A 22,883-nucleotide genomic window follows, 5' to 3' on the forward strand; every position below is an offset into this window, starting at 1 on the left:
TTTATCTACCTTATTTAATTAACACGTCATATAACAAACATAAAAGTATTATAAAATAAGGAAACCCTACTACTCTGGTGTTGTTTGTAATATCAGTACTAAACAATAACTATAAATTTCTTCAACTCCACCCCCTGTTAACAATAAGTGTTAATTAGGTGTCAACGATAGCCATGTGATGTGAGTATCAGTCACATGGAGGCAGGGCTTAAAAGCCTGAATTTTGCCTCTCAGACTGAAGAAGTCTCTTGGAGGAGAGACGAAACGTTTCATTAGAGAAGAACCCGTCCAGAAGACCTATACAATTTTTTTTCTTTTTGATTTAACAATATCTTTGTGAAAGAAACAAAACATTTATTCCCACATTTTTTTGTCTATCACATACTTGCTGGTAAACAACATATTGTTTTAAGTGAAATTTAAGGGTGTATTCACACCAGCCCTGTTAGTCCTCTTTTTCGAACTCTAGTTCATTTGCCTAGAAAGTTTGGTTCATTTGCGGAGGTGTGAACGTGTAATCGAGCTATGATGTGGACCAAAAAAGCAAACTCTAGTCAGCCTCCAAACCTAGGTCTCGCTTTGGTTAAAGTGAACTCTGGTGCGGTTCAATTGAATGTGTGAACGCCAGGCGGATCGGAGACTGCTCCAAAAGCAGGAAGTGGACTATAACGCAGGGCATTCTAAGTAATAATAGTAATAAAGTTACTCATAACTAAGTACCTCGCTCAATGTCTAAATAAGCTGAACATCACAGCTGTGAAGGTGGATTCTCGGTGTACGCTACCTCACATGGAGCTGTCTGTAGCCTTGTGTGGAAAACAAAATAATCTGTGATTCCGCCTCATCTTCCTCCCATGCAGAGTCCATTGTTGAAGAGTGGTTGTTCGACACATTTGCCAAAAAACAAAAAAATAAATCCTACAACCACTAAAATCTGACGTCACTCCATGTTTGTTTACATTTTGTGAAGAAGGAAATTGCACTCCGTCGTCTTCTGTGGTTTTTGTGTTGATTCCTTCACTGGTTCTTGGTGCAGCGCCACCACAGGCGAGGGAGGGAACAGGTTGTTCAAACAGCATCAGCTGAAAATGTAAACAAATTTTGCAGTTTTGGTCCCCAATCGAGTATATCGGACTATCAGGTGTGAATACGACCTAAGTCTACTGACAAATGTTTTGCCATCTGTACCATCGCTACCTACAAAAATATTAAGAAATGATTTTTCTCAGTTCGAAAACCACCAATATTGAGTTTTATCTCCATTTTTACAAGTACATATATTAAATATGAAAAGTGCTGAAAGGGTTTGAGTGGAGCTGTATGTGTGTTCATGTTTTTGTTGGTATGTTGCAGCAGTAACTCTTACTCTATATGTTTGGTTTCATACTTTCAAAAAGGAAGAACGATTCTGTGAGGAAGTGGTTTAGAGAGCTGGTCCTGCATACTCTTTCCTGCTACACACACACACACACACACACACACACACACACACACACACACACACACACACACACACACACACACACACACGTTTGTATTACTATACTTATTAGGACCGTACATTGACTTCGATTCATTTCCAGTAATTTCTACAGCCTAACCCTGACCACAAACCCTAAGGCTAACCTCACAGGTACCTACCTGACCCTAAAACTAACCTAAACTCAATTCATACCTTGGTCCTAAACCCAAACCCCAACCCAAAAATGGAGTTCCACCATATTAGGACCGGTCTTTGGTCCCCATTAGCACTACTGGTCTTGACAAGGTAGGTGTGTGTACTGGAAACGGCCCTAAATAGGTAACAAAAACAAGTACACACACACACACACACACACACACACACACACACNGTTACAACTTTTCCACATTACAAATACGAACCAAATTTACAAGTACAATTCTTTTACCTGTCAAAATAACAGACATTATGCATGGAACACCAAAAAGATCGATTGCAAACAGTAACTAAGCCAGACCACTAGGGGGACATGACCACTGCCTCATTTGGGACAAGATGAACTCTTTATAAACACAACAATTTGCTGAAGAAACTGAAACTGAAAAGCCTCCAAATGCTTTTCCCTTCAGCAAATTGTTGTGTTTATAAAGAGTTCATCTGGTCCCAAATGAGGCAGTGGTCATGTCCCCCTAGTGGTCTGGCTTAGTTACTGTTTGCAGTCGATCCTTTCGGTGTTCCATGCATAATGTCTGTTATTTTGACGAGTAAAAGAATTGTACTTGTAAATTTGATTCGTACTTGTAAATTTGATTCGTACTTGTAATGTGGCAAAGTTGAAACAAATTTATGTACATTTATAGACTTGCATGTACAAATTTAGACTCTTACACATACAATGATTCTGACAGTTATCTTATCCCATAGCTATGCATCAAGAAATGCTAATTTTAATGATGTGACTTTAAGAGAAAATATGAGCTTCAGTGAGCTGACTGGTGACTGTACTGTTCTCAGTAATATTATTAATAAGGTAAAACACCAAAGTATCCCTAACTTCTATTTTGTAGGTTTTTTATTTTCTTTATAGGACAACAGCATAATAAAACTCCTGAAATACTGTGATGATCTGGTTTTGGTGTGCCACCCTGAGATCAGTGGTCTCCATTTGGTTCTCCTTCAAAAACCTTCTGGAGGCATCCTTACACCAACTCTGACTTTTCGGTGCTGATGTAGAGTGAAAAACATTTTTGTAAACTAGAAATCAAATGAAAAATGTTAGTTTTAGATAAAAGATAATGTGTCAGGACTCACCAGGTTAATATATGCTTTCTGCTCTTGATGTCTTTTTTCTCTCTTTCTTTTTCAACTCAGCTGCTCACTGACATAAAGCCAAACATTAGCTGATGTAAATATTTGATCAGTATATCTCTGTCCTTGCCTCCTAACCTTTATCTTTTTATCTTTATTTTCAGTGATTGAGGAAAAAGGGGTGAAGATGAAGCTGACAGTGATTGACACTCCAGGGTTTGGAGATCAGATCAACAATGAGAACTGGTGAGTGGCAGGATAGCCCAACAAGAGGATATTAATTTCCTCTTGATCTAGCTTAAGTATCATTTACTTTGTTTCATTTATTGTTTTTTTTAAATAACTAGCATTTTAGTCAGAAATAATCTTTAGAAGAAACATATAAGGTAAACCAAAACAAGCAGGTCTCTTTTGTTTATGTTTTTGTTTTTGTTTCATTTTTGCAAATTTACATATTGCCACCCTTTTGTCAATTAAGGTTACATAACTAATGTAGATTCAAATCACCTCTGAGATGAAAGAAGTCAAATCTTTTTAAGCCAGAAACAGTTGGGAGTGAAGTAAGTGGGGGATGTAGGTACAGAGCCTGCAAGAGGACATGTGGGGATTATATTTAATTAATTTAATAATTTTTTTGCATTCCCTTGCAAAGTCTATTTATTACTGTTGTGCCTGCTGGTTTATTAACACATTCACATACTCACCATTATACTGGAGATAGCCTACTAGTTTAATTCAACTTCAGAATGAATGTATCACAGCCACGCATGGAGGTACTACTGTATGTAAAATGAAGAAATTTTAATTCTATGCAGCCACAAATTTGTGGTGACGCAGCCTGTTTTGGTAACTGGATATTTCAAAATAAAAGTCTGATTCAATACAGTTAAAACAAATTTTTGCGTGAGAACTCAAAAAGTATTGTGAGGTAACACAAAACAAAAATTATCCCCTCATGTCCACTAGCGGGCTCCGTGTAAAGGTATAACGTTAGCTGTGTTTGCCTGTTTAAGTCAGTGTTGCAGTTCTGAAACATTACTTCAGCTCAGAGTTTGACTTGTTCCAATCAAGCTGTAGTTTAGTGCTGTTTTTTATTATTATTATTATTATTATTATTATTATTATTATTATTAGTTCCAAGACCTAAAGCAGCAGAAACGGTGAGTCACACCAAGAGCGACACTCGAGCTGTGTGCGATCCCATAGGACTCATCCTGCTGGAGCTGACACCTCAGCACGCGCTCTCTGCTAGTGGGAGTTTGGTCATGCATGCAAGTCAGTGTGGTTGTACATTAATGATGACACTCCAGACACCATAATATTTATTACAGTGTTAAATTTTAGAAGCAAAAGTACCAGGAAGATCATGGGGTGATGATGATAATGGTGGCTTTGGTCCAGCCACAGTAATTTGGTCACATGCAAACACATACAGATATTTATTAATTTAATACATGCCATGATCTTCAAGATGGGATGGAGGGTTCTGTTTGGGTGTCGAGGCACCCCCCCCCCACACACACACACACACACAACCCAACCCTTTTACACACACATCTGCAAAGCTCTATTCAAATAACATTTTATTGGTTCTGAGCTGTGATTTTTGTTACCATTTTATGAAGCAGTTTGACAAAATCGCAGGAGTCATTTCTCAGTTTTATGTTATAAAATAGGGAATTTATGGAAGTTTTTAAATTCTCTTTAAACAAAGGCACAAAAATACAAGCACAGAGATAATTTTTTATTTTTATTTTTTCTGCAGGTCAGAGTGGTTTGGGAAAATCCACACTAGTCAACACTCTGTTCAAGTCCAAAGTCAGCCGGAAATCCTGCACACCCAAGTATGAGGAGAAGATTTTAAAAACAGTCAAACTACATGCAGTCAGTCACGGTGAGTTGTACACACACACACACACACACACACACACACACACACACACACACACACACACACACACACACNGACAAGAGGTGATGTTTTCAGGTTTAGAAATGAATGAACCTGTAATTTATCTCTTTTTTTCTTTTACTGATCCCAAACAAAAATGTTTTGGTCTGAAACAGGTTAACATTTGTTAGTAAAGCCGAATGAACAAGTGAACTAAACTGGAGAAATGCAATGTGAGTTCATGTGCACAGGTTAACACACAGAGGGAACAAAATCACCATCACCCACCAGTTTATTTGGCTCTGTTGAAATAGAAATAAAGGAAACTAATAATATCTTGAAATAATCCCATTGTTGCTCCAGTGTGTTTCTGTAGCCTGTGTGTGTTGCTCTGTTCTGCAGCTGGGAGCCCATAGTGAAGTATGTCAATGAGCAGTATGAGAAATACCTGAGAGAGGAGCTGAAGATCAACCGTAAGAGGAGAATACCTGACAGCAGAGTGCACTGCTGCATCTACTTCCTCCCAGCCACTGGACACAGGTGAATGTTCACTCAACACAGTTATTCACCAACTAATGTCTTTTCTTGGTCAGGGTGTTGTTTTACTTCCCTTTTTGTCTTAGAGCAGTCCAGATGTTTTTATTAGGTGGAAGGTCTGGACTGTAGGCGAAACAGTTCAGACCACAAACTTGTGTCTGTTGCTCAGTGAGAGTATTTTAAGGTGTATTCACACCTGACACTTTGGTCCGGTTTAAACAGACCAGAGTTTGTTTCCCTCGATGTGAATACACTCATGTGAACCCTGGTGCGGAACAAACAACCAGACCAAGACCCACTTTGAAGTGGTCTCGGTCTGCTTCCAAATGAACTCTGGTGCCGTACACTTAACACTGAACCAACTACAGGGAACATGCACCGTTTTGGACTTAACGAGCCACCATCGCTAAGCATCATGGTAACAATTAGCCCTTCAGTGTTGCTAATGCTAACACTACGCTACAAACAATGAGCCGTTGTGGGTCAACGTGGAGCATCTCATCTCCTTTAGGTTGCGGTACACATTTGCCAACACCATCCCAAAATAATAAGTATATCATTGCAAAACCACCTTTGACTGAGCTGCTCTTCATATTCATAATAGTCAGTTGTATTAACAGCACCATCTTTATTTCTGGGTCTGTGCTCTGTCCTGCCCTCGTCATTTCTGTCCTTCGTGACTTTGTTTATAAATTATAGTTCACTTACAAAAAGCCCAATGTGAATGCAAACCACACCAAAGGAGAAACATAAAGTTTGCAGTTTGGTCCAGACCAAACAAGTGGACCAAAGAACTTTCCTGGTGTGACTACATACTAAATGATGAATGTGTGGGCAGCTGCCAGGCGGGGTAGAAAGCAAATGGAGATGGGCAACAAAATAATCTGCGCAGCCTAGAATACATGAAAAATAGGCCATGATTTTCTAAAACTGACTGCACAAAACATCAAAACATGACTGTACAGCTCGTTGATTCCTGGTTACAAACACTCATCCAACAGTCACATCCTATTGAGACACAAGAAACTGCATTGTACACAAATGCAGCATGGCTTTTAAATATTAAGAAAGACAATATCTTTGTTTTATGTTTTATCAATTGACAACGTATTGTGTTTCCAGGTTACGCCCTATTGACATTGAGTTCATGAAGAGGTTGGGGAACATAGTGAGCATCTTACCTGTTATTGCCAAAGCTGACACACTCACTGTTGAAGAAAGACAGGAGTTCAAAGACAGGGTAAATCAAATGATCACACACTTTCACTAGCAGTGTGAGTTTTTCTTTTATAATTCGTTTCTGTAATCTTACTTTTTCTTTATTTTACTTTAAGGTCATTTTAAGATATCTTTTTTAATGTTGACATGTAATAAAAACATTCTTTTCATCTTTACTTACCTTGTAATGCACTGTTTTATGTTTTTACGTTTCTCTGTCTCCTATATTTACATTACCGTATGCATTTCTGCCTCGTTATGCAAACAATGTGGGCGGAGCTTCTTGGGTCAGCTCCTCTGCTATTGGTCAACAAACAGGAAGGAGCAGGATCCATGTACAGCTCTACTGTGCATGCTTGTGCTGCCTCACTTTCTTACTTTAAACTTTAGGCTAAACTGAGGCAGCACAAGCATGCACAGTAGAGCTGCGCATGGATCCTGTAAAAGCAACACATGGAAATTAAGACTTATGGGCGAAAAACAAATTAAAGATATTACATAAAAACGTTTAAGAGCAACAAATGTACAAGTAAATAGAAAAATAAAACATATTTTTAAAACCAGTAAAATTGTATTTATATGCTAAAATATTTATTGGAACTAAGCTGGAAAAATAAATATGTAAGTCAATTCAAATATAAAAAGAGGTAAAGTTCTCCCTTTTTTAAATTAATTGGTGCATTTTAAGTGTATTTATTTATTTATTTATTGATCCATTTCTATGTTTCTGCATCTATTATGTCAGTTTTGGTCCTCCATACACCAATGCTGCTGCTGCTCACAGTCCAGCCCGGTACGTGGCGGAAATGCACATAAAATTAGTTTGCTAGCTGCCCAATGCTAAAGACGTTCATTACAGTTTTTCTTGATTGTTTAGACACATTTTCTGAAGCCATGCTTCATACTGTCAGAACTCTACATACAAATCTAAAATCACACACACAAAGGGCAAAACCTGCAGAATGAAACTTTACATTCAAAACAAAATTATTGTAGTTCTTCTCAAAACAGTGTTTTGTTTTCAGATGACACACAGACCATCATATGAACAAACATAAGAACCAGTTGAATACTGATATGCTCAACGTAAAACAATATGACTTTCTCCATTCATAATAATGACTGAATTAGGCCTTTATTTTGTTCAGTGTAACAGTAAAAGCAATAGAGGACAAGAAGAACCCTGTGTTTTGGGCAGGACATTTAAAAAATAAATCCTGATGGAAGCAGCAGGAACATAGTCGAGTGTAAATTGTGCCTTTACCGAGTTTTCCTACTACCATAGCCGATCTAGGCTAGGTGTCATTTATTAAATGTGGGCATGTGGTCGCTGAAACTGATTACAAACATCGTACACTCAATAAACCAAATGTGGGTTGATAAATAAGTCTGTCTAGTTAAAAAAAACTCTTTGGTGTAATAGATTGCAGTGAACTGAAGCTTTATAATAACATTTTTATTAAATTGTGCTTTATCATTATCATCATTATTATTATAAATATAATTTTATTTAAACCTTGAATTTGTACTAATCTTTGAATGTACTAAAAATAAATATATAAGATAATAAATAAACATATTTTGTGGTTTAATCTTCAGGGATGATTATTCTTGATCCAACTATAATTTGTGAGAATTGGAACAGTTTAGCACATTGTGTTGAGTATTACTATTAGAAAAATGTGATTAAAATGGGATTAATCAAGAGAATTAATTAAACTGTCTTTAATTACTTTTTTATTTGCATCCCATCCATAATATTTTTCCTTTTATCATGTAAACCACATTTTTAACTCCACTGTCTTCACTCAAATTGCCTGAAAAGGTGAAAAACAAAAAAAAAGATTTGTCTGGTTGAGCGTTTGATTTTATGGGTCTCAGGTTTAAGAAAGCAGCAGCACACCAACACACCCCTTCATGACATCGTCTGACTTGTACAGCTTTGACTGTAAACTGACCCGTTGACCTTTGTTTATTGTTTGACCTTTTTGCAGATAAAGCAAGACTTGCTAGCCAACGGAATTTGTGTTTATCCCCAGAGAGAGCACGATGAGGACCCAGAAGAGCGCACCCTCAATGACAGGATTAGGGTATGAATCCCAAAGCTGATATTCTTTTAAAGTGAGAAGATTTAAGAATGAGTCCGAATTTAGCAAAGTTCATAAACACTGAGCTGTTTGAGTCATTTGTTTCAATGTGACTTAAGAAACCCAACGTCTAAATGAAAAAGAAGCAAATACTTTAAATGACTTTTGTTCCCATAGAGATGAAAATAAACAGCTCACAGTTAAATGATACTGTTGAACTCAAAGGTTAAAAAGAAAAAAAAAACTATCATTTTCTTTATCCAGGAAAACATTCCCTATGCTGTGGTGGGAACTGACAAGGAGCACCAGGTGAATGGAAACAAGGTTCTGGGCCGTAAAACGAAGTGGGGAATCATTGAAGGTAAGCTTTCAGTTTCACACCTGGTTTTAGGATTTAGAAGCCACGGGAAATCCATTATGAGCTGAAGTTTGGCATGGCAGACCAACACTTCTAACAGCTGCATCAGTACAAACCTGGATACTTTTTTATTTTCGGACTCTGAAGTAACCATCTCCTTTTTGTGTAGGATTCTTTTGTAAGCTACCACACACAAGCACATGTTTTTGCTCATTCAGGAGATGGTTGCAATTAGTTATGGTTTTGCAACATTTATCTTTATTGAAATATTTATGAATATGAATTTCCTGTAGATAAATATTAAGAACATTTTAGTTCCTTCAGAAACTTTGTTTTTAGCTTTTATCTGTCCTTTTACTTCTAAAGTGTTTTGCTCATTTTAGCTTGTCCTTGTGCTGATTTTACCTTTTAGCTAGCATGTTCTTGCATCAGTTTGCTTCTTTTAGCCATTAGCATTTTCCTTATTGACCCTTTGCACGTGACGTCACGCGCTTCAGAAAACCGGCCACTTCGCCATGACGGTCGTCAAAAACAATGTGTGCGCGAGTAAACTTCTGCACAGCTAGTCAAGAAAAACAGACATTTGGTGAACTGTGGGTCCTCACAATAAACTAAAACAAATCCACACACACACTCACTCTTAGACACACAATCCTCCGTGCAAAAAGTCTGTATTAGTCACATGTGATCCAACTGGGGCGGCTGAGAAGTGGACTGTCGATCGGCAGCTGTGAGAAACAGCTCCTCTGGTTCTGATGCACTGACACCACGTGAACAGGTGAACTCTCCTCACCTCCTCAGGACAGATCCGCCCAATTCAGGATGGTTAAAACATGTTTTTTTTTTTCCTTTTTCATTTTTACAGATGACAGAAATCAATCTTGGTGACAGCATATACACTCACCGGCCACTTTATTAGGTACACCACGCTAGTAATGGGTTGGACCCCCTTTTGCCTTCAGAACTGCCTCAATTCTTCGTGGCATAGATTCAACAAGGTGCTGGAAGCATTCCTCAGAGATTTTGGTCCATATTGACATGATGGCATCACACAGTTGCCGCAGATTTGTCGGCTGCACATCCATGATGAGAATCTCCCGTTCCACCACATCCCAAAGATGCTCTATTGGATTGAGATCTGGTGACTGTGGAGGCCATTTGAGTACAGTGAACTCATTGTCATGTTCAAGAAACCAGTCTGAGATGATTCCAGCTTTATGACATGGCGCATTATCCTGCTGAAAGTAGCCATCAGATGTTGGGTACATTGTGGTCATAAAGGGATGGACATGGTCAGCAACAATACTCAGGTAGGCTGTGGCGTTGCAACGATGCTCAATTGGTACCAAGGGGCCCAAAGAGTGCCAAGAAAAGATTCCCCACACCATGACACCACCACCACCAGCCTGAAACGTTGATACAAGGCAGGATGGATCCATGCTTTCATGTTGTTGACGCCAAATTCTGACCCTACCATCCAAATGTCGCAGCAGAAATCGAGACTAATCAGACCAGGCAACGTTTTTCCAATCTTCTCTTGTCCAATTTCGATGAGCTTGTGCAAATTGTAGCCTCAGTTTCCTGTTCTTAGCTGAAAGGAGTGGCACCCGGTGTGGTCTTCTGCTGCTGAAGCCCATCTGCCTCAAAGTTCAACATGTTGTGTGTTCAGAGATGCTCTTCTGCCTACCTTGGTTGTAACGGGTGGTTATTTGAGTCACTGTTGCCTTTCTATCAGCTCGAACCAGTCTGCCCAATCTCCTCTGACCTYTGGCATCAACAAGGCATTTCCGCCCACAGGACTGCCGCTCACTGGATGTTTTTTCTTTTTCGGACCATTCTCTGTAAACCCTAGAGATGGTTGTGYGTGAAAATCCCAGTAGATCAGCAGTTTCTGAAATACTCAGACCAGCCCTTCTGGCACCAACAACCATGCCATGTTCAAAGGCACTCAAATCACCTTTCTTCCCCATACTGATGCTCGGTTTGAACTGCAGGAGATTGTCTTGACCATGTCTACATGCCTAAATGCACTGAGTTGCCGCCATGTGATTGGCTGATTAGAAATTAAGTGTTAACTAGCAGTTGGACAGGTGTACCTAATAAAGTGGCCGGTGAGTGTATAAGTTGTAGAGATTGTCCACAAATTACATGGATTTTTCCTCATTTTGCAGACGGACATAGCAATACGGTTTATCTCCTGTTTTTTATTTTGACTATTTAACTCAGCTTCAAATTTATTTTACATGTCAGAGCCTGTAGGATGTGAAAAAATAAAAAATAAATACAATTAAATAGCCAGCTCAATTGGATTTTTGAGGATCAAAATGCAGGTAACCGTCTGAAGGGGTTGACGTGTGTGACAGAACTTTCCTAGTCTATTTTACTGGTCAGCTATGTTAACTTATGTAAATACAGCTGTCTATGAGCTCACCTAGGTCTGCTACCACAAATTAGCTTGACTTCAGCGAGAAAGCTAGAAGCCACGGCAAAACCCAAAAAACAATCGCATCATTCTGTCTGTCTCTCTCCCTCACTTCTGACGTCTGTCACGGCGTCCCCACGTGACTTGGTGACGTAGGTGCAAAGGGTCAATAGCTTTTAGCTAGTCATTCAGCACTTAGCATTCAAATAGCATTTCACAGATGTTTCAGTTCCTCAGTTTTATTTTCTGTGCCTGTTTTGTTTGCATCACATAAACTGAGATTTGCTTTTCACACCTTGTAATGTGGTTATTGCTGTAGATGATAACTAAACACATATGTAGTTTGACAAGGTGCTTGTTAAATAAAAGGGTTGTGGGGTCTGTGTGCACACCAGACTTCAATACGGACATTTATTTTAGTTTTTAATGCCTTTTAGAGTAGGGATCTTCAATGTTTTTCAGTCTGGGACCCCCAAACTGGTGAAGAGATGGTCCATGGACCTATATAGTCGGGTTCAGCTGGTGTGCTCACTGAATGTATGCATTTCTGATTGAAATACTTCATTTTATGCCTGCATTTATTACTTGGCTGGACTCATGTTAATGTGTGTTTAAAAACATAATGCTGAAATGAAATAAAAAGTTAAAAAAAACATCTAATTAATCAAAAATTTCATGAGCCCCCTGCAGTGTCTCCACGGACGCACTAGGGGTCTGTTTAAGAGTATTTGTCATGTATTTTGTTAGGTTGAGTATGCACAAAGACAGCATTTTAAAACCAAAAATAACCATATTTTTTCCTTTCACAGTTGAAAATGTGGCGCACTGTGAGTTTGCCAACCTGAGAGATTTACTCATTAGGTGAGTATGACTGCTGCTTCTCTTGATTAATAAGAAATGGAACTGATTTAAAAACTGTTCAAAGTGAATGTTTTGTGATGATAGCAGCCCTGAACATGCTTAGATTGGTAACTATATTTAGAGTGTAATGTAGTCAATCATAGGGTTTGATTCAAAACAATGAGGGGATTTTTTAATGTGGATCAGGCACTGTAGCTTCTGTTTGAAATGTTTTCTTGTAATTTTTTTTCTTTTTCTGCACGGTATCTTGCTTTTCTTTGTTCTTTTTATCTTATTTCATCTTTATAGTCTTATACAGTAATTTTTATTTTTATTCTATTTTTAATTTTTATTATTATTACTTTAATTCTATTATTATTGCTACAGTTGAAATGCCACATAGCAATATATTGTTTTGTGGATTGATGTATCTGCTGCTTCTGTCACACATCAATTTCCCCACCGCAGGACAATAAAGGCTGTTTCTATTCTATTCTATTCTATTCTATTCTATTCTATTCTATTCTATTCTATTCTACGGTAGGGCTAGAAGTGTGATCCCACAATAGTTAGAACACACTCTCCAGCCCCCTTTTATAAAAATGGGAACCAGCACCCCAGTCTGCCACTCCAAAGGCATTGTCCCAGTCCTCCATGCGACTTTAGATATGTCAACCATGACAGCTCTACGGCATCCAGAGCCTTTAACATCTCAGAGCGAATCTCATCCTCCCCTGGCGCCCTGCCACAGAGGAGACTTTTGACCACCTTGATGACCTCTGCCAGGGCAGTGGACCCATCTTCCCCCGTGTCCTCAGAGTCTAACTCCTTAAAGATGGACATGGTGGACGGATTAAGGAGATCCTCAAAGTGCTCCTTTAACCGTTCGATAAGATACTCTGTTTCCCTTGTATCATTTTCAAAACATGATGAATGAACTCAGTTCATTTATATATATATATGTATATATATATATATATATATATACTGTATATATACATAGTATGTGTATGTATGTATGTATGTATGTATGTATGTATGTATGTATGTATGTATGTATATACAGTACACTATCCTTTTTAGTAACTATTTTTAACGTGGCTGGTCATTATCACTGATCCCCACGCACGCACACACACACACACACACACACACACATACCCGTAATGTTCTTTATTCCTGCATCTGGATGTTTACCTTGGTTTTGGTGGTGATTTATTATTCACAATGACCAACACTGTCATGTTTGTTTTAGAAACACAACCTGTTTTTCTATTCACCTCAGTAACATACGGTAACTCTCCATTTTCCAAACTTACTATTTGTTAAAGTTAAAATTCACAAATGTGGTGATAGATTTGTTGTTTTGTGTAAGGGTACAAGAAAATATCAATAAAGTATTGTGATATTTCGTTTCTCGATACTGTATCGATTGTCTAAAGAACTGTCTCAAAATTTAATTAAGGCTTAAAATGGAACGTAGTTTTGGCTCCTCCACTTTTAAATAGCCAGAGTATAATGATAGCTCAAACATTGTATCGTGAGTAAACATTAGCACTAAGTACCAATAGCTGAATCTGAGCGGATTAGACAGACAACCACTGCCTTTCAGAGTGAAAGTAGGGTTGTCAGCTGTTCTGTATTAGCCAGAATGTCTGTATTTTAAGCCAAATTGAAGCGTCTCATACTGGAAAAACTTTCTCCTGACAGTAGCCTGCAATCAGAGCTGTCACGATTCGGCATTTGTCTAGCGGCTTAAGGAGGACCCCGAGGGATGGCACTAAAGTGGCCAAATGCAACGACCGCTGAGAGCATTGAAATGTCTGGCATCTTTGTGCTACCCCCTTAAGGGACCCCGATGACAGTAACAGACTACAGCAACTTCATTGCACCTGTTTACGGAACTTCAGCATAAGATATATTGTTAATGTGTAGGGCAGGGGTCTCCAACCAGCAGCTCGTGAGCTCATTTAAAGTAGCTCTTCAGTGCTTGTGAAAACTTGGCGAAGCAAAATTTTGTAACTGACCAAACAAAGTTTAATTTAATTCCAATCAATCTATAGATGTCCCTTCCCCTGGGTTGTCAATCAAACAGTTTAGGGCTCAGTATGGTCAATTCGCAGACAACACGCAATACGTGGTTGTTCGGCATTCATTTTCGCACACACCTTTCATAGCCTCTTGAGACACACTGTGCCAAACTCCTGAGAAACCTCCCCCGCTGCGGTGCATGTCACTACAGGGGGTTTCTTCCTGCTGGAGTGTACAATGCAGAAACAAATCGGAGACCAGTCACCCGATGTTATTTGTGCACAAATCTGTTGCAGTTAAACCCTAAGGTATTAGTGTGACATAAACTATAATATGAATGGATAAACACAAAAAGCACTTTCATGTAAATTCAGCATATTTTGTGATAGTTTCATGTGAACTGAAGACAATGTTGTTGTTGTTGTTGTTGTTGTTGTTGTTGTTTGTGCAAAACAAACTTATTCCAAGGTTTAAGTTTAAATTTAAATGTTGCAAAAAGTAGCTCTCGGACAATTTCATTTTGTGAAAGTAGCTCTTACAGAGGTAAAGGTTGGAGACCCCTGGTGTAGGGTGACTATATTTTTATAATAAATTGATAATATAAATCCAAAGCTACTACAAATGTGTTAAAATATTTAATGGCACATGTGGCCTAACCATTGGAAACATGGAAAAAATAAGAAATATGAAACAAATAAAATACATATTAAACATACAAAGTTTTTTAAGTTAGAATTTTGGGAGAAAAAATGACAATATATTGTATTATAGAGTATTGTGACCCCTTTATCACCTGTGGGGGTTGAATTTTATGCAGTGTTCCAGTATCTTGGATAAGGGTTGTTGGTCTGAGTCACACACATCAAGAAAACCAAATAGCAAAATGCAGCTCGTTGTGATTCCCTTTTGTTTTTTTGTTTTGTTTTTTTCAAAGGTCCCACCTGCAGGACCTGAAGGATGTGACACACAACATCCACTATGAGACTTACCGTGTACAACGACTCAACGAGAGCAACATGAACTTCAATGAGCTGGTTCTGTCCACTTGGCCGCTGGAGAACGGAACTGACAAATGTGAAACAGAGAGCCAGCTCTGATCCTGCCTGCTGCACCACCAGAGCAGTGCTGCTGTTCGACCAGTAACACAGCGAGATGGGAGAAGTGCCATGTTATCCTTAATGACAGAGTCGAGATGGAGAAATTATTATTTTTTTATTTTTCATTTTTTTCATTTTTTATTAGGACCAAGTAGATGGTTGTTTTGTCAAAGTACATTTTTCTGTACCTCCCCTCCCCCCTCCTTTTTTAAAATACAAAATATGTATTGTAATTTGATGTATTAACTGTGGGGTCACACAAATGTCCTGGAAGGATGGTGAAAAAATAGAAATCAAAGGATCAGATGAGACAGCATGAGAAAAATGGAAGCCAGAATATCTTCATCGTCCTCATTCAGGTGGAATGGACAGTTTGTTGCATTGTTACAATGTCCAAAAATAAGTCAGATTCTGCTTAGGTCTAACGTTGTAACATGTAAAAGCAGGTGAATTACTCTTTAGCTGATACCTGCTGCTGTGCCAAGAGCTCTCTTCCCTTTTTCTTCACTTTGTTTCTGTAATCGTTTGTTTTTAAACTGATTTACTTAGACCTTTTACCTTGTGACCTTTTTGTTAACTGAGCAAATGGGATTTGGATTTTATTTTTAAAAAGAGGGCTACCATTATTTTCAGAAATTAATATTAGTAAAAAATGACAAAAGTGATTTTAAAAAGTCGATGTTTTAACTGTAAAAATTTGAAACATGTTCTTTCATTATTGTTTGTTACATTTCAGCATGTATTATTACTGTGTTAGTGATCCAGGACTTCAGGGTCCACACTGGATGAAACTGAAAATAGACAATGACGATGTATTGAACGTATTTAGCTCACAGGAAAAAAAAATTTAAATAAAATTTACTTTTCACATTTTCATTCCACATTAAAGTGCCAAAACAATTTAAAGAGTGAACAGTTTTTTTGTCATATTTAAATGTTATTTACCCAAATATTTTAAAATATATTCATTTGAATTATGGAATGTATTCCCTTTAATCTGTTAGGGACCTACAATTAACACATACAAAAAAAAAATTGTCTCAGTGCACCACCCAGTGGAGAAATGAGATGAAGTGCATCTTGTCCCAAGAACCCACAAGTAGTTTTCTTGTTCAAAATTTGGTCACTAGACTTTGAGTTTATGTCATTAGTAACATTCATTTTACTGTGTGAATTTACCTCGACATAAACATAACAGTTGTAGTTTGAACAAGAATCAAGTTAGAATTTACTTTTTAAAAACATTTGGACAGTAAAATAAATAAAACCAAGGATTTCCAGAATGTATTCCAGTTTTTATATTCACCCATTCCATGGCTTTAAGTAGATTTGTACAAATGAGGAGGGTACAACTCTGGAATAAGACAACCAAACTTCAAACATGTCGTTTGTTCCTTTGAAACATTTTCAACAGATGTGTCTGTAACGTCTCCAATGATCAATCTCAAAATTTGGACAAAGACAAAAATGGTTTAGGAATAAAGAAAGGAAGACTTGACAAAACTTGTTTAAACCATTTCGCAAACAGTACAAACCCAAAAAGATTAAAGTACCAAAACGAAGCTACAGTTTCAAAATTACTTTCCATAAAGCCCAATAACACATCACAGGTTACCAGTATGTTAAGTTAAAAAAGAATTCTTGAAAAATATCTTCGCTCAGGTAGCATATAAACTGATGCTCCAGTGATAATTAAACGAGCCAAGGTTGCCTGTGAGGGTGTAACATACAGCGGGTAAAATAAGTATTGAACACGTCACCATTTTTCTCGGTAAATATATTACTAGAGGTGCTAATGACATGAAATTTTCACCAGATGTTGGTAACAACCCAAGTGATCCATACATACAAAGAAATCAAACCATAAATGTCCAGAAATGAAGTTATTTRTAATAATGTGGAATGGCACAGGGAAAAAGTATTGAACACACTTACTGAAATTTATCTAATACTTTGTACAAAAGCCTTTGTTGTCAATGACAGCTTCAAGACGCCTCCTGTATGGAGAAACTAGTGGCATGCATTGCTCAGGTGTGATTTTGGCCCATTCTTCCACACAAACAGTCTTCAAATCTTGAAGGTTTCGTGGACCTCTTCTATGAACTCTGATCTTTAGTTCTTTCCATAGGTTTTCTGTTGGATTCAGGTCAGGTGATTGGCTGGGCCATTCCAGCAGCTTTAGTTTCTTTCTCTGAAACCAACTGAGAGTTTCCTTGGCTTTGTGTTTGGGCTCATTGTCTTGCTGAAATGTCCAGCCACGTTTCATCTTCATCATCCTGGTAGATGGAAGCAGATTTTTATCAAGAATGTCTCTGTACATTTTTCCATTCATCCTTCCTTCAATTATTTGAAGTTTGCCAGTACCATATGCTGAAAAACAGCCCCACACCATGATGTTCCCACCTCCAAACTTCACTGTTGGTATGGTGTTTTTGGGCTGATGTGCAGTGCCATTTGACCTCCAAACATGATGTGTATTCTGGCATCCAAACAGTTCAATGTTGGTCTCATCTGACCAGACTATATTCTCCCAGTATTACACAGGCTTGTTTAAATGTTGTGCAGCAAACTTTAAAGGAGCTTCAACATGCTGTTTCTTCAGCAGTGGAGTCTTGCGTGGTGAGCGTGCATACAGGCCATGGTGGTTCAGTGCATTACTTATTGTTTTCTTTGAAACAAACGTACCTGCTAATTCCAGGTCTTTCTGAAGCTCTCCACAAGTGGTCCTTGGCTCTTGGACAACTCTTCTGATAATTCTTTTCACTCCTCTGTCAGAAATCTTGTGAGGAGCACCTGGTCGTGGTCGGTTTATGGTGAAATGATGTTCTTTCCACTTCTGAATTATGGCCCCAACAGTGCTCACTGGAACCTTCAGAAGTTTAGACATTCTTCTGTAACCGATGCCATCATTATGCTTTGCAACAATAAGGTTGTGAAGGTCTTGAGAGAGCTCTTTACTTTTACCCATCATCAGATGGTTCTTGTGTGATACCTGGCCATCATTTGGGACTGAACCAGCTGATATTAACTTGCACTGACAAGGGGCAGGCTTGCTTTCTAATTACTGAGAGAGTTCAGCTGGTGTCTTGTCTTTCCATGCCTTTTTACACCTCCCTTTCTTCATGTGTTCAATACTTTTTCCCTGTGCCATTCCACATTATTACAAATAACTTCATTTCTGGACATTTATGGTTTGATTTCTTTGTATGTATGGATCACTTGGGTTGTTACCGACATCTGGTGAAAATTTCATGTCATTAGCACCTCTAGTAATATATTTACTGAGAAAAATGGTGACGTGTTCAATACTTATTTTACCCGCTGTACACTCTCTACTTTCAAGCCAAAGGCATGCAAACCCTTAAAGCTCACAACCACCATAGTTTTCAACTCCAAAAAAATTTTTTTTAGTAAGCTCAAGGTCTTTTTCGTCTGCAGTATGTTTAGAACCATAATTTAAAAGCGGTATAGAAACACTTTCTTCGAGAGTCCCTCTTCTACAAGTCTAAATTTACCCTCTAAACTTTGGCATGATAGAAAAAGGTCTACAGTCTCGGTCTGGCTACAAAAAGGCACCTTTTTTCAACAAAAGCTCTCAATTGCACAGATTGAGGAACTACAGTGATTTTCCTCAGCGATCTGGAGGATTTGATGTATTTTCCCTACCCAGAGGAGTTCAACAGTGGTGAAAAACTCATTAAGTGGACTGAGTCACTAACGCTTCTTGCTTCATGAAAAACAACCAAAGCCTTGTTCATTTTAAAGATATAAGTGATGTTTGTGTGCCTCACCTGCTCTCCAACGGCCAGTAGCTTCTGCTTCACCATGGTGGGCTGTGTCACTATCCTCACCTGAGAAAACTGCTTCTCTGTAGGAAAATGTTTGAAAAGCACTCCCGTTCAAACTCACCACAGGCTATCAACTCCCAGAGCTTTGGGCCTCAGTGAGAGCTGATTGTGTGGCCAAATAAAATCCATAAACTTGCTATTGACCCTGCAGTAACAGTGCCTGTATGGACTATGCTCATGAACATTTATTCCCAAAAATGTAATAATGCAAGACATAATCTGATTCTAGATTACCAGACTTTGTCAACGTTGTCTCTAAAAAAAGAAAATTTTGGTAGTATAGCTGTAGAGGTGACAGCATCTATTTCGTGATAAGTTATAAAGCCTTATAAGATGATAAATTAGATTAGATTAGATTTACAAGACCCAGAAGAAAATTTAGAGGAAAAATAACTTGGTTATCTGAATACATTGCATTTTTAGATTAGCACATCACATGCCTGTGGCCTTGAGATTAACTGAAGTTTTAAAGAATGTCACTGATTGTAAAAATCTAGTCCCATACTAAATGCAGGAAAGATGTTTGTTTGTTTGTTTGTACAAATAGGCAGATAATTGTAAATTATCCAGACATTCATATAAATGGGAAGAAAATTAACAATTGAGTTGATGAACGATGAATTTATATAGTTCGGTGCTACTTTGGATCCAAATTTAAGCTTTAAAAATCACATCAAAAGCCTCAGAAAGTTTAAGAAAAAGTAGTTTTGCAAACTTTAGCTATATGTATTATCTCTTACTAATGAGGCTTCACATATTTAACTGAACTCTGTGATTTCTTTTCACGTTTTTTTTTTATGCTGAGTGACTGGCTGATCCCAGGTGTGCAAAACAGTTTTAAAACCTCTTGAGTCAATCTATCAAAGTGCCTTAAAGAATTAGGACAACAAATAAAAAAAAAAACCAGACATTATCATCATTTTTATTTTTAACATTTTGACAATCTGATATTTTATGCAAACTTTTGTTAGGTTTATAAAATTCGGTGTGACGTTGCTGCTGCACCTTTAAGAAGATTTTTCACTTTGAGACGAGGGTGACCTCCAGAGGTGAGCGCCGCGTCAAAATCTAGGACTGTTTTCAATGAAACTCTCTTCTCTTTTGTTGCAAAGGGAAATTGAGTTACTAGTTACTAGTTATTATGTACTAGTTATACATGTTTTAAGGTCAACTTAAAGTCATGGTTCACTAGTCTATGACTTTAAATTCATATTAAAAAACAAACAAACAAAAAAAAAACCATCTTGTCAGCTCAAAACAACAAACTAGATGTCTTCTTCCACTGGTATACTCTAACTTATCTGCATTGTAACTGTGTGATAAGGACGTTATGCTGTTTGAAAGCAATGTTAGAGAAGTTGATGGAACAAGACAAACTTAAGGTGTGTGACAACAACAGGCCTCCTGTGAACAGCTGTGACGCCAGATTACAGGAGGCCGTCCCACATTTGAATTGTAGAAAACAGGAAGTTACACCTCACAAGTTGCATAAAGAAAAGAACCCCTTGACAAACAAGCTGCTCATCTTTGCTGACGTCCATCACTGCACTGTATGTAATCATGGACTCTGTGAGCAAGTAAAAGAGCTCAAGTGACTTCCTCCTGTGTGTCTCTTTCTCCATATTTTGAGGGATCTTGATAGATAAATTATTCTACAAACCCATTAGAATACAAAAAAAAAACTTTGTGTAATTTTAGAGGTGTCTGGATTCATTTGATTGCTCTCAGTAGCACTTTTGCCCTGAACCAGAATCTGGCTAAAGAACTGGACCACTCTCTCACAGCTGCAGTCAAATCTTTACAAGGCAGTAAAAGCTCAGGTCCAGATGGCTTCTCATCCAAATTGTAAGAAAGCTTTTGAAAGCAGCTGGCCCCATTCCTATTAGAGATACTCACTGAGTCTTTTATTACTGGCATGCTACCTCAAACCTTGACCAGGCATTTAGCTTGTTGCTCTTGAAAAAGGGCCAACTAACATTTTACATTAGCTTGTTGACTTCAAATTCTTATCAAAGTTTCTAGTTGACACTTAGAAACAATTTCTTCCTCATTTATATTACAGGTCAAACTGGATTTATCTGCAGTAGATACTTATTTTTTTTTTGTTCTCTGGAAAATATTTACCTTATTTACCATTATGTATCCAGGCAAATCCCATTGAGATCGCAGACCTATTTTGAAGGGACGCTTAGGCCTGAAGGCAGCTTAACATGCATGTTTTTGGCCTGAGGGGGAAAAACCAGAATACCTGGAGAAAACACAAGCACAAGGACAACACAAAAACTCCACACAGAAAGATCCCAGTTCCATACCGGAGATCAAACCCAGAACCTTCTTTTTGTGAGGCGTCATTGCTAACCACTGTTCCATTGTGCTATTTAATTTTGTATACAATACCTGAAACTTTAATTGTTCTGAACACCAAGAACCTGTTTGACAAAGTAGAGTTGAATTTACGGTATTCTATGTTGGGAAATTTTAAATTTAATGAAATTTTAATTTCATGGGTAAGAATATCTTAATGCAGCCCCCCAGGCAGCCATCAGAACAAATGGCACAAACTCTGAATATTTTCACTTAATAATAATTACTCATACATTATTCACTTAATTATAAGGCAGGGATGCCCATTAAGTCATCTTTTATTTGCCATTATCATGAAGTCTTTGTCCATTCCTTTACAGTCTCATCCTTATTTAATGTAACCGTCATTAAAACTGATGTGAAGTTAGAGGTGGTCCTGTATGCAGATGACCTTCTATTATTCCCATCTGAACTTTCAGGTTCAAACCCCACAATCCTTCATGTTTTTAGTTCTTTTTAAATATTGACATGAAATCTTTGGCAAATGTTTAAAGGGGCAATTTCATGTAAAATCAACTTTTTTGAGTTTTATATCATGTTATAATGTTATACTCATAAAAAAAAACATGCCCAAAGTCTTGCTTTGACTCAATCATGCATGTTTGAGAAATCCTGCAGCGTTTTTATGAAGCCATGCTGAGGAGCAAAACGACAGGTGGGGACCAGAAACGCCCCTGGGACGTGTCTTTAAGCTGAGCTTCCTCATCACGGAGCACATCTCCCCACCCTACACACCCCGCCCATGACTCCTGCAGGCTCTTGGCAGTAACAGAACAAAGTGAAAGTGAAACTTAAACTGTCAGCTTCTCTTAACACTATTTCTCACTCAGTGAAGCTCTTTTCAGATTCAAAATACCTTTGAGGAAATGTATTTTCAGATGCCAAGTAAACTGCATCATAGCAACACCCCCGGCACTGAACGGGACGGGACAGAAGCAGAAGGTGGTTCTTAAAGAGACAGAGGTCAATTTCAAGGTGTTTAGAAGAGGAAGTGATGAGAAGATAAGTTTATTTTCTATTTTAACATAAAAACAGCATTTTAATAACAGCTAAAGGTGACATATAGTGGGGAGAACAAGTATTTGATACACTGTTGATTTTTCAGGTTTTCCCACTTGCAAAGCTTGTAGAAGACTGTAATTTTTATCATAGGTACTCTTCAACTGTGAGTGATGGAATCTAAAACAAAAATCCAGAAAAATACAATGTATGATTTTTAAATAATTAATTTCCATTTTATTGTGTGAAATAAGTATTTGATACACCAGAAAAATGAAACTTAATATTTGGTACAGAAACGTTTGTTTGCAATTACAGAGATCAGACGTTTCCTGTAGTTCTTGACCAGGTTTGCACACACTGCAGCAGGGATTTTGGCCCACTCCTCCATACAGATCTCCTCCAGAGCCTTCAGGTTTCG

General features: G+C 37.9%; 1 protein-coding gene across 1 annotated transcript in view; it reads left to right on the plus strand.

Annotated features, from left to right (window-relative positions):
• LOC106529447 (uncharacterized) overlaps window positions 1-16,151 on the plus strand; it is an 81,560-nt gene extending 65,409 nt beyond the window's left edge. Inside the window, exons 4-10 of the mRNA XM_014024875.1 lie at window positions 2,884-3,016; window positions 5,064-5,201; window positions 6,321-6,438; window positions 8,411-8,506; window positions 8,768-8,864; window positions 12,093-12,144; window positions 15,089-16,151. Coding sequence (XP_013880329.1) covers window positions 2,884-3,016; window positions 5,064-5,201; window positions 6,321-6,438; window positions 8,411-8,506; window positions 8,768-8,864; window positions 12,093-12,144; window positions 15,089-15,251 — 797 coding nt within the window. The 3' untranslated portion in view covers window positions 15,252-16,151. The remainder of the gene's footprint in view (window positions 1-2,883; window positions 3,017-5,063; window positions 5,202-6,320; window positions 6,439-8,410; window positions 8,507-8,767; window positions 8,865-12,092; window positions 12,145-15,088) is intronic.
• The last annotated feature ends 6,732 nt before the right edge of the window (window positions 16,152-22,883 follow it).

This window comes from Austrofundulus limnaeus, unplaced genomic scaffold (assembly GCF_001266775.1).
Source record: "Austrofundulus limnaeus strain Quisiro unplaced genomic scaffold, Austrofundulus_limnaeus-1.0 Scaffold444, whole genome shotgun sequence".
NCBI classification, from domain to species: Eukaryota; Metazoa; Chordata; class Actinopteri; order Cyprinodontiformes; family Rivulidae; genus Austrofundulus; species Austrofundulus limnaeus.